This window comes from Mobula birostris, chromosome 10 (assembly GCF_030028105.1).
Source record: "Mobula birostris isolate sMobBir1 chromosome 10, sMobBir1.hap1, whole genome shotgun sequence".
NCBI classification, from domain to species: domain Eukaryota; kingdom Metazoa; phylum Chordata; class Chondrichthyes; order Myliobatiformes; family Myliobatidae; genus Mobula; species Mobula birostris.
Genome location: NC_092379.1, coordinates 63,996,000 through 64,008,955, shown reverse-complemented (window position 1 = coordinate 64,008,955; position 12,956 = coordinate 63,996,000). Strand labels below are relative to the sequence as shown.

The following is a 12,956-nucleotide window of genomic DNA, read 5'->3' as shown; positions in this document are numbered from 1 at the left end:
AGAAACTGCAAGATCATTCTTGTTTTCCAAGGCAGTATGCGAATAGTGAAGAATAAAGCACTCCAAAACCATCTGTACCTCCACCCAAACTGGTCAACTACATTTACAAAACTAATGCCTATCTGAAAAAGTGGGAAATAGTCCAGGTACTGTATGTGCTGATCACAAGAAGGAAGACATATCCATTTGGGTCAATTACTGCCAGTCTACTCTCAATCTTACAGACCTTACGTACAGGAAGTGTTATAAAAACAGCCTACGTACAGGAAGTGATGCTCATACAAAATGAGGCCAGAACACTTCCCAACTGCCATCCATAGGAGATCAAACTTAACTACTGAAACTAAAGGCCAAATAATCATTTCACTAAGTCTTTGGAAGTGACACTCATATAAAATAAACTGCACCTATCGAGGCCAGAGCAGTAGTGTTGTGTTTACATAATTGGATTAGTATCTAAAGACCTGGGCCACTCATGGGCGGCTAGTAGGGTTGCTGCCTCACAGGTCCAACAACTTGGGTTCAATCCTGAGCTCTGGGGCTGTCTGCATGGCATCTGGCCTGGATTGATAGGTGACAAGTAAAATTTGCACCACACATGCCAGGCAATTATGACATACAGTGTGAGAAAATCTAGCCATCCACTCTTACACTCAATGATATTACCATCACTGAATCGCACTGACCTAGTGTAGCAATATACACAGCGTGGTTATAAGAGTAGGTCAGAAGCTAGGAATCCTGTGATGAGCAGTTCATTTCCTAACTCACCATCTACAAGGCTCAAATCAGCAGTGTAATAGAATACTCTGCACTTGTCTGGAATTCAGTTTCAATAACACGCAGGAAGCTCAGTACTAAATAAGACAAAACAGTCCATTTGATAGGTACCCCGCTCACTCAATCCACTACCGAGGCATTTTGTTCAAGATCTCCAGAAGGCACTGCAGCACCTCACCAAGACTGCTTAGATGGCACCTTCCAAACCCACAATGTCTATGGTTTAGAAGGACAAGGACAGGAAAAGGAAGGCCCCATACGGAAGTTGCCCTCCAAATCACATACTATTCTGACTTGGAAATATATTGCTACTCCTAACCAGTGATTTAGTCAAAATCCTGGAACTCACTCTCTCCCTCCCTGTCAGCATTGTGGGTATACCCTCCCCCCCCACACAAAGGAAGCCATCACCACCTTCTCAAAGGCAACTAAATGCGGGCTCAGCCTGCAGCACCCACATCCTGTGAAGGAAGCTAAAAACACAATTCGCATGTGAAGGAATGCAACAAAGCTGCTGAGAGCTGTGGATTCAGCCCTGTACATCACAGCTATGTCCCTCCCCACCATCCAAAATATCTACATAATGTGCTGTCTTGAAAGCCAAATGTCTCATCAGAGATCCCCACCATTCAGGCCATTTCGTCTTCCCACAGCTACCAGCAGGCAGGAGATACTAAAGCTGGAAATCTCACAGCACCACTTTCATGAAAAGTGACTTCCCTTCAACCAACACAACATACACTCTTGTGTCTTACCACACTCTTATTCACTATTTAACTAATAATCAATGCTTGCTTCCAGTTATTTAAAAGTTGAGTTCAAAACCTCCTACTGCAATGATGGTAGTATTTGGTGGTATTTCCAGCTGAGCCATTGCCTGGAATCAGTGGCAAAAATGCTTAACTCTAAGACAATTGATCTACTGTTGGTACAGAGTGCTGAAATGTTTGGGCTTCTACCCCTGTAATTTGTTACAGCATCAGCTGTTATATTCCTCTTGGAGCTGTGGCTGTGGTAACTCTTGTTAGAAAATAACAAGAAGAGAGTTTGCACAATGTGAACAAGATGATGCCAGGTAATGAGCTACAGACAGCAAAGGAAGCAAAAGAAAACTTTCACGTCAGCACTAGAGGCCATAAACACAAGATTGTCACTAATCACTCCTGCAGGAAATTCAACAGCAACTTAAAGCTGGGAGAAGGTCATGCTGTGATTGACAGGAAGCCATGCTGTGATTGACAGGAGGTCATGCTGTGACTGGCAGAAAGCCTTGATGTGGTCAGCGGGAGGTCTTGGCACAGTTAATCAGACGAGGTCTCAGACCTGATCTGTGCATTTAAAACAGAAGACTGATTCCTTCCTGAAGACAGGGCCAAATTGAAAAGTGATATCGTGAGAAGAAAACGGAACCGGACTCCCCTTTCTTTAGTTACATACCCTGCCATTTTCCGGCAGGGGCTTTAAAAATGAGTCAGTTATCATGTACCATCAAAATGATAAAGAGTGAGTGTTCCTTGAATCTTTCATGTTCATTGGTCTGTTTCTTATGGATATTACACAGATAATGATAAAATTATCACCTTCAGGAAGTATTTTACTTATGATCATTCTGACCGATGATTTACTTTGTCCCTACCAAGACCCTCATAGAGAACGAAACTAGGTAACTGGTAAGAAACTCACCACAAGCACAGTGAGCTGTTTACTATTTACTGTTTATTTATGCTGTACACTACTGTACATGCACTTTGAATTATATTACATTTGATTAACTTATTTGTGGTATAATTTAGTTTTATGGGCTGTATGAAGTCATTTTTGTGGGTGTACCGTGGTCCGGAGGAACATTGTTTCATTTGTTTGTATATATGTGCAGTCAGATGATAATAAACTTGAATCTGAATTGAACTTTAATTTGAACTTGTCTTGAAACGTGGTTAGTCAAAGAGCTACTCTCAAAACACTGGAGAAACTCAGCAGGTTAGGCAGCATCAACCTTTGTTAAGATGTTTGGTAACAAAATAACTTAGGCTTTGTCTTGATTTGTTGAGTTAATAGAAGTGTGGCAACGTACAATTATTGCTACTTGTTTTATTCATTCAATATATAAACATTCAATTAAATGTATCTCTAATTACACTTTATTATCTAAGCAAGTTCTCATGAAAGGATAACAATTTTTGCAAGGAGACAGGAATGCATGTAGCAAATATTAAGAGGTATTCGAGTGAACTTAACGTTGTAAATAAGGAAATGTAGAATTCAGATGATGATCAATGTGCACTGGTTTGCACTTATTGAGTTTGCTACAGTCTGAGTCTAACAATATCACTATTCATGATACGCCATATATCTCATGACAGTTTGTTTATAACTAGCAATTGGATTGCACCTCCTTTTGGTGGATAAAACCATCTTTGTACTTAATTTTATCCCTGCAAAACTTATGAAGTTGTGTAAAATATAAAAGTGAAATGGAGTTTGTGGTTTACAGCCAGAAACAAGTGCTGGAATAGGATGTGAGTTCCCAGTGCGACTCTCACTATGCTGTCGTGCAAAAATCAGGAAGGTCTCATGATCCTTAAAGGCTGGAACCTCTGCTGCTGCTCAGGCCACTGGATGCTTCAGACCAGCAATGTGGACAGTCTGGAAAATACAGACTTTGATGGAGTCAAATGGACAGAGCTACGATGGCGCTAGAGGGCAGCTTTTTCAAGCTCATCCGCAGAAACAGCTTAATTTCTACCTTTAATGTCTCTCTTTTTCCTTTTCAACGTGGATGGGTCTTACGTTGACCTGCACTGCACTCAAACTGCCGTTCCTTACAGTGAAGGTTCTTGCTCCAAGGTTTCACCATCCGGCCGCTTATTGATATCCCAAAGGTGCAGCCTAGAAGACAAGCATGCCTGCGCGGCTCCAAGGCTTTGAACGCTGTGGATGAGCTGATTTTATGTTGGTGTCACCAACTGAAGTGTTGCTGGAGAAAATGGGATATCAGGAATAGCGGGACAGCTGCCGGAGGTCTCTGTACTCAGTGAACTGCTCTTTCTCGCTCTTTCTCTTATTGGTGGGGTAGGTTTGCTGCCGAATCTCAAGTCAGAGAACTCAAAAAAAGCAACGTGGCAGACTTTAACACTGTAAGTCAATAAGTTGTTTTGTTTTTGTTGGTCTCCCCTCTCATTGTGTGACACCTCTTTGCCCCTTTGTTAAGGCAAGAGAGAGCCTGTGGGCATGTCAAACTGATCCGGTAAACGATTAGTTTTTCCTGTACTGCAGATCATGATCTCTCCTGGGGGCTTTGCTATTGCTTGCTTTGTGGGTGGAGGGTGAAAGGTGTTTGCTGAAGCAAGTGGGGGAGGGGGAGTGTTGATGCTTTGTTGCTGCTTGTGTGTGGGTGGAGGGGGCTTTGGGGTTCTAATGTTTTTACTGTCACTCATTCTTTGGACCACTGCTGATTTCATGGATGCCTGTGGGGAGCAAGAATTTCAGGTTGTATATTGTATACATACTCCGATATTAAATGGAACTATTGAACTATTGGAAAATCATTGAGGATAGAGGCCGGGTGGAGAGGGAAACAGGCCCTCCACTTTACTTATAAGCATCTACGAGTCCAAATCAATGAGTAGTGAGCTACATGACAAGAAGGGGATCCTGAGTGCTTCAGGGACCAGGAGGCTTGCAAGACTCACCAGAAGAAGAGTCCAATTGGAAGTGCTCATGGGCATTTCCTCCAGGAGTAAGACCACCTGCACAACGTAGAAAGAAATATTACTTTCTCGCAAGATATGCACCTCTCTTCCCACCTATAGAAGGGAGATCATGATCAGGAGGTGTCTGAGTTCTTTAAATGAGGTGGCATTTCATCTAGAAATACAGAAATGCTGTTGGAAACCATTATAGTAATTGGGGAAGAATAACTCCATTGTGTGGAAGAGCAAATTAAGCTGTAGGCATGATGGAGAGATTTTTACACATTTTCTGGACTCCTTTATCTTTTTTTTGGTGTCATACATTGGTGGTGAGGTGTGTCGCAAGCCACTTGACTTGCCTTGGAGTGCAGGATTTTCTAGGTTCCTTCAGAGAAGCAGCTTTCTTTCTTTCTTTTCAAATCTTTTTATTATTTTTTTCCAAAATAAACATGAGTACATCGAAGTAAACAACACTTACAATGTCTCAAGAAAAAAAACATTATATAAAGATTGAAAAAAATTTTGTGATTAAAAAAACCCTACTAAGCAAGAAAAGTGGGAAAAAAGAAAAGTCCCATTAGGTGTTCAACCCCAGAGCTTTGCATCATAAAGAAAGCTTCCAAAGATAAACATCAAACTGCCAGCAAAAAAAAGTACCAGAAATTTACAATTAGATTGTGGAGAATCCATCAATTAACTCAATTAATAATGAAGCAGTTTTCTATCAGTGAGTGTCTTGTATCATAAAGAGCTGTGTTACTCTCTTCTGCTGAGCTGGGAGAAAAGACTATAGATCCTACTGGAAACACCATCTGGTTGCTATCTTCGTATCCTTGACATGTTTTTTAAAACTTTCTGCCTTGTCAAAATAGCACTGAGTTGTAGTCTCCATTGAGATTGTGACTCAGACAGGGATGTGGAGGAGACAGAGATCAGACAGTGTGGATGGATAGCAACAGACGCTTGATTCCATGCCAGTAATGTGGACGTGAGCCAAAGGGCATCTGGAGTCTATGCCTCCGCTCTACGTTTAAAGACCAGGAATGCGGATGGGTGCCGAAGTATATCCATGGTGTTGGGCTCTCCCAGGTCGGTGGTTCCTGGGATCAGAGGTGAGCAGGAGGCACAAGAAGACATGAGGGTTGGTCAGTCAGTGCACCTGGAGTTTGAGCCTGAAGTTTGAGGTTTCGTGATTGGATAGCCTGGTGCTGGTATCAAGAGCTGGAGTCCAAAGGTCGATCAGAAGTCTAGAAGCCAAAGCCCAATGGCTGAATCCTAGAGACCAGAGATTAGAAGCCTGTCCTAGGATTGGAGGTTTGTCCATGTTTGGATGTGAGTGGGAGGGAGCGAGGGAAGGAAGGGGCTTGTGTTGCTTGTGATGTGGGTGGGAGGGAGCTAGGGAAGGAAGGGGTTTGTGTTGCTGGTGTTTTGTTGCTTGTGAGCATTGTAGGCATGTCTTGTTGGTGCTGGAATGTGTGGTGACATTTGCAGGCTGCCCCCACCACATCCTAGATCTGTTGGTTAACATAAACAACACATTTCAGGATCTGTTTTGATGTATGTGTGATATATAAATCATATCTGAATACGATTATCTTGTTCTTGCTTTGCCTCAAGCTTTGCTTTATGGGCCTTACGCTCATGGGCAGCATGAAACAGCGGATGCCGAAATTTCCACAAATGCTTAGTCCGGATTGAATAAGACAATGTACAGTAAGCTCTTCCGTTGAAGACCTGGGACTTTTCCTCCACCATTCTCGTACATATCCTGTTCTTGGATTGATGCTCTGCAGCTGCCATTGTGGAATATGCCACAAAGAAGAAGATGATGAGACTTTTGCCCCAGGACCCACCCCTTCTTCTCAAGGCCACCACTTGGTGTTCAGCGATGCAAACTCTAGAGGGCAGAGGGGTCAATATGCTTCGTGGAAACATGGTGCTCACCTTGACAGAATTCTTCTCATGGTCCATGTCAAATTACAGACAGGGGGAGAGAATGAATTTTTGTTATGGAAAGGTCTGGATTATTGAAAGGAATCCTTTTTGGGGCCCTGAGTTCTATCAATTTCTGTCTGTGCTTGTGATGCCAGAAAAGCAGGCAAATCTCGGTGCCCAGTTCCTCATTGGGATCAAATCAAGTGAAATCACGTTCTCATGAACAGCTTATTTGAAGATCTCTGGTAGCATTTGACTTCATATTATGAGCCATGGCCGAAAATTGCTGTGATTGCTTGGAAAGATCATGTGGGAAGGAAATTCAGAGCCAATGTGGAATTGATCTCCATGGAGAGAGCAGTGTAGGCACAAGACCATAGCCATAGGCCATGGCAAGAAGTCACATATCTCAGTGAAGAAAACCTTGGAGAACTTGAATGCACTGTCCATCTGGGAAATCTAATGTGGTGAAAACACTGGGGGTAAGGTTTTTCCCAGGGGCAGTATTTTCATACTGTCCTGAGGTCCACAGCACATGCAGACATAACAGCCAATGCCATGGGAATGCTATAGAAATGCACGGCTGCCATGGAATGTGTACCTTAGTGGCTAAACCTCAGAAAAAGCACCTCACTCTTTACCTGCAACCATCAAGTATCTGAATGGTCCGATGCAGAGCTGCCTGAAGGGATTCAACATTCAGCTTGGGTTCACCCATGATCAAGAGTGACACTTCAGCTGTTACTCAAGTTCACTGCATGCAAAAGCTCTGCATTTCAATACATCTAAATTAGCAATGTGACACCAGAAAAGGTGACAAAGCCCATAAATGCAGAGATGAATGCACCATTTATAACAAAGTTATACTGCTACAGAAGATTTCCATTACACAGGATATTTAGCCATAATTTATAAACCAAAGTACTAGGAATAGTAAACTTGCACTTTCAAGTTGCACTGAAGCAAAGACTTTTCACTGATTCAGATCTCACTTTTTGGAAAGCCATGAAAAGGCACAAAACCCAGCTCTTAGAATCCAGGTAGCGAAAAGCACCAAATGATAATTAACCACCCAATGTGTAATCACAGTTACTTTTAAAGAGTCAATTATGTCCTTTGAAAAGAGAGTCATAACCATCGAGCACCACAGCACAGAAACAGGCCCTTCGTCCCATCCAGTTCGTCCTGAACTGTTATTCTGCCTCGTCCTATTGACCTGCACCTTCTCCATAGCCTTCAAAATCCTTCCCATCCATGTACTTATCCAAACATCTCTTAATTGTTGAAATCAAACCAGCATCCATCATTTCTGCTGGCAGCTCATTCCACGTTCTCAGCCACCCTTTGAGTGAAGAAGTTCCCACTCACATTCCCTTTAAATATTTATTTATTTAGAGATACAGCATGGAACTGGCCCTTCTGGCCCTTCGAGCTGTGCCACCAACAAACCCAGACTTAACCCTCGCCTAATCACTGGACAATTTACAATGCCCTATTAGCTTACTAACCGGTAAATCTTTAGACTCTGGGAGGAAACTGGAGCACACAGAGGGAACCCACACATTCCATGAGGAGGACGTAGGAACTCCTTGCAGAAGATGCCAGGATTAAACTCATTAAACTCCAATCTCTGACGCCCTGAGCTGTAACAGCCTTGCGCTAACTGCCACACTACTGTGACACCCTACGGTATTTCACCTTTCACCCTTAACCTGTGACTTCTAGTTCTAGTCTCAGTGGAAAAATGCTTGCATTTACCCTATCTATAGCTGTCATAATTCTGTATACTTCTATCAAATCTCCTCTCGTTCTCCTACACTCGAGGGAATAACATCCTAACTTATAGTCAACTTTTCCCTAAAGCTCAGGTCCTCAAGTCCTGACACCATCCTTGTAAATTTTCTCTGTATTCTTTCAATCTTATTGATAACTTTCCTGTAGGTTGGTGACCAGAATTGCACATAATACTCCAAATTTGATCTCAGCAATGTCTAATACAACTTCAATATAACATCCAAAATCCTGTACTCAATATTTTGATGTATGTAAACCAATGTGCCAAAAGTTCTCTTAACAACCCTGTCTACCTAAGAAGCCACTTTCAATGAATTATGCATCTGTATTCCCAGATTCCTCTGTTCCATTGTAACCCTCAGTGCCCTACCGACCCGATCACTGTGTAAATCTTACTTGGGGTTATCTTGCCAAATTGCAAAACCCCACACTTGTCTACACTAAATTCCACCCGCCATTCTTCAGCCCTCTTTTCCAGCTGGTCCAGATCCTGCTGGAAGTTGTGATAGTTTTACTCACTGCTTGCTATGCCTCGAATCTTGGTGTTATCCGAAAATTTGCTGATCCAGTTTACTGCATTATCATCCAGGTCACTGATACAGATGGAAAATAACAATGGACCAAGTTTCAATCCCTGCAGCACACCACTAGTCACAGACCTCCAGTCAGAGAAACAACCCTCTACTACTGCTCTCTGGGTTCTCCTGCAAAGCCACTGTTGAATCCAGTTTACTACCCCATCCTGATTCCTAAGCAACTAAAACCTTCTTGACCAGCGTCCATTCTGAAATTTCTCAAAAGTCTTCCTAAAGTCCATGTAGACAATGTCCACTGCCTTTCCTTCTTCAACTTTCCTGGTAACCTCCTCAAAAAATTCTATGAACGTGATCTACCACACACAAATCCATGTTGACTATCCATGATCAGGCCCTGAGAGAGGGAAATCGGACACTCTCTCAGCTTATCTCCATATCTGCCCATCACCCCCCTCTGGTGCTCCTCCCCTTTCCCTTTCTTCCCTGGCCTTCTGAACTCTCCTATCAGGTCCCACCCTCTCCAGGTCTTTATCTCTTTCACCAGTTGATTTCCCAGCTCTTTACTTCACCCCCCCCCACCCACCTCCCGGTTTCACCTATAACCTACTACCCTGTATTCCTTCCTCCCCTCCCCGCACATTCTGACTCTGACTTCTCATCTTTTATCTCCCGTCCTGACGAAGGGTCTCAGCCCTGAAACATCAATTGTTTACTCTTTGCCATAGATGCTGCCTAGCCTGCTGAGTTCCTCCTGCATCTTGTGTGCGTTGCTTGGATTTCCAGCGTCTGCAGGCTTTCTCTTGTTTGTGATTAGCTATCCTCCGGTTCTCTGGCACCTTGCCCATGAGTAAGATTGTTTTAAATACCTTTGTCAGGGCCCCTGCAACTTCTGTACGAGCCTCCCACCTTGTTCCATGACCCCACTACTGTTTTGCCTCAGTTGCATAGACCCTGTGTCCATCTCCTGAGTAAATACATACGCAGAAAATTCATTTAAGATCTCCCCTATCTCTTTTGGTTCCTGCATATCTGACCATGCAGACTTTCAGGTGGTCCAGTTTTGTTCCTTACTATCCTTTTGCTCTTAACATATCAGGAGCATCCCTTCACCTTGTCTGTCAGAACAAATTCATGCCTTCTTTTAGCCCTCCAGATTTCCTTTTTAAGTGCTCTTTTGCATTTCTTAAATCAGATTTAAAGAATTTAATTAATCTATCAACTTGATGGAATTTTGTTAATATTTTTTGATTTTTTTCCATTTAATGTTTTGATAAAATTTTGTTCAAGTGGCAGAAAAATACTAAGGTGTACTTTGCACTTTTATTATTCTATGAGTGATAAAAACAGATGTTGTGACATGTACAGATATATTTCAATGACTAAAATTTTCATGAATGATATACAGAGAACAATTTTCATAAGCCTCACCTTCCTCATTGTTGTGGTGCCTTGTCTATCAATGCCAGCACTTGCATACCTGTAGAAAAACAAATATGCCTTTTTAGAGCTTCTGTTCAGGAGAGCAGAAAGCCGGCCTCCTGCAGTTTCAGCTGAAGGAACGATTTGTTACCTTAATTATACCAGAAGGCATCAATGTATTCATATACTTCAAGTTTAGATCACAAAAATGGTAATTGCTGTGGCCCATGTTTTTATCCTTCAAAATAAGATAACCATAATTTGAGAGGGAACTAAATTATCCAAAGGAATTTTAAAGAATACGCTTCCCCTTTGAAAGGTCCAGAAAGAAAACAGAGTGAAACTGCAGGACCGAGTCAAAGAATTGATCAATTTCTTTGGTCATCATCTTGGCAGCTCTCAGCCTCTTCTGAATAAGTGTGTTTTCATCAAGTCTTTTCAATTAGAAAGCTGTGACACTTCCAATTTTGAGCAAAGATCTTAGCTCTAAGTGCCTGACTTCTGTTTCTCCATGGTTGCTCCCTGACATCGTGACAGTTTTCAGTTTCTTCTGTTTTTTTTATGAACTATTCAGGGAATCCTTTTCTACAGTTGCTGTGGATGTTCAAAGTTAATATCTTTAAAGTTGCAAGCTCTCACACTTTTCAGACAACTACTATCGAAACCACCCCTTTGCACCCATGACTGTGCTCCTGCTTATGCCACCAACTCCATCATTAAATTTTTAGATGACCCACCACAGTGATTGGGTTGATTACAAATAACAACAAAGCAGCATACAGAAAGAAGGGGCAGAAACTGTCCGAATGGTGCAGTAACCATAATCTTTCAATCAACATAAAAAAACCAAAGAAATGATTATCGATTTCGGAAATCAAGAAGAAAGAACTAACTCCACTGCTGATAAAGAGTGAAGCAGTAGAATGGGTCTCCAAATTTAAGAGGAGCTCCCTTGGACCACCAACACCTCCCTGATAGTAGGAAACGCTCAGCAGCAGGTATCCCACCTTAGGAATTTAAAGAGAGCTAATCTGCCCCAAATCCTGCTGGCAAACCTTCATCTATGTGTAATTGAGAACATTCTGGTTGTTACAGTATGGCATCAACAAGATCAACCAGAAAGTACTTTGATGAGTGATCAAGAATTCACAGAACATCACTGGGACACAACTACCGGATAGAGAAACCATCTACAACTGCGGGCTTGCAAAATCATAATGGGTTTTACCCACCCCAGTGACCACCTGTTCAATCTCCTACTATCTGGCAGGTGATACAGAACCATCACTGCACAGACATTCAGACAAAAAAGCAGCTTTTTCCCCAGGGCTGTCCTGCAACTGAACAATGACCCCCTCCCACCCATAGTCCATAGGTACAATGGACAGCCTCTAAGTACAATACATGGGCATAATTCCTGATGCTACTTTACATTTAAGCGTTGTATTTTATAACACAGACAAGTGCAATTTCTTGAATGAGGCAGCCACTTTTTCTTGTAATTTTAGAGCAGCTTGTTTCTAATTCAGCTGTAACTCGGATGTCACTCTAAATAACTCCGATGTTAGTTGAAATTTAGTCGTTGTGTTTGTAGTAGTTGAATTGCCAGTATGCTGTTTTACACTGAATGGAGGAGCACTGCTATCTTGTTGTCTTCAGCATTGACAATGAAGTAACTTACTAACTCGCTGGTATAAAATTCTGGCACTAAGACCAATGTGCCAGAAGTTATAAGTTAAGCTTAAATTGTTCTGAACTACGATGAACATTAATGGAAGAATAGAGGTAATAAGTCTCATGAACAAATTATAAGGCTTCAGGGTTGCAAAGCTCCAGTGAGTATGAAACCTCAGGTATGGTTTTTCTCTCACATTCACTTACATAATTAATATGTTGTGTGATAGTTTAATCCCATCTTGTGAGATCTTGGTCGAGGCTTTCACGTGTATTTCAGGGATGGGAGGGTTCTGTAGTGCATATCTGGAACTCATGCGCTGCTGTGACCACACCACTGGACAGTCTTTGCATCGAGACAAGAAGGTAAGGGTGTTGAGAAATCAAGGGCATAATTCTGGGTAACTGGCTTAGATAAAGCCAAATGTGAAAATATTATACAATTGAGAAGCAGTAAAAATAAATGATTTTTAAGTTAGTGGGTATTTGGAATGCAACGCCAAAGGAAATGATAGAAATGAGAAAAAATCATAACTTTCAAAAGGCAATTGGAGAAGTGGGAAATGTTTCGGAGAATATGGACCAAGTGCAGGCGAATGGGGCTAGCTCAAGAAGGCACCATGTATGCTCAAGGGAAAATTTATTTCAAATTTATGGCTAATGTTTTTTTGTGAAATTACACATAAAATTAACATACAGCTGTACTATGATTCAAGATTCAAGATTATTTAACCTCATTGCCTGTATGCAAGTGTAAAGGAACAAAATAATTGTTACTCCAGATCCAATGGAACACAAAACACCACAAAAGATAAAGAACACAGTAATAACAAAAACACAATGAATATAAATACATAAGATGGCTTACATAGCTAGAATGATGATGTGTCCATAAAGTGATGCTAGGTTGTACGTAAGGTGCCAAACAGGAAACAAGTCACAGGAGCAGAACAGGCCATTCATCTCTTCGTGTCTGCTCTGCCATTCCATCATGGCTGATTTATTATCCCTCTCAATCTCATTCTCCTGTCTTCTCCCATAACCCTTGATACCCAGATTAATCAAGAATTTACCAAGCTCTACTTTAAATATGCTCTCTACGTGGCCCTCCACAGCTGTCCTTGGC

At 41.8% G+C, this 12,956-nt stretch overlaps 1 protein-coding gene across 1 annotated transcript in view; it reads right to left on the bottom strand.

Moving 5' to 3' along the window:
* Positions 1-12,956, bottom strand: part of LOC140204068 (connector enhancer of kinase suppressor of ras 2) — an 807,212-nt gene that overhangs the window by 90,002 nt on the left and 704,254 nt on the right. Inside the window, 1 exon segment of the mRNA XM_072270362.1 lies at positions 10,166-10,214. Within this exon segment, the coding sequence (XP_072126463.1) occupies positions 10,166-10,214 (49 nt within the window).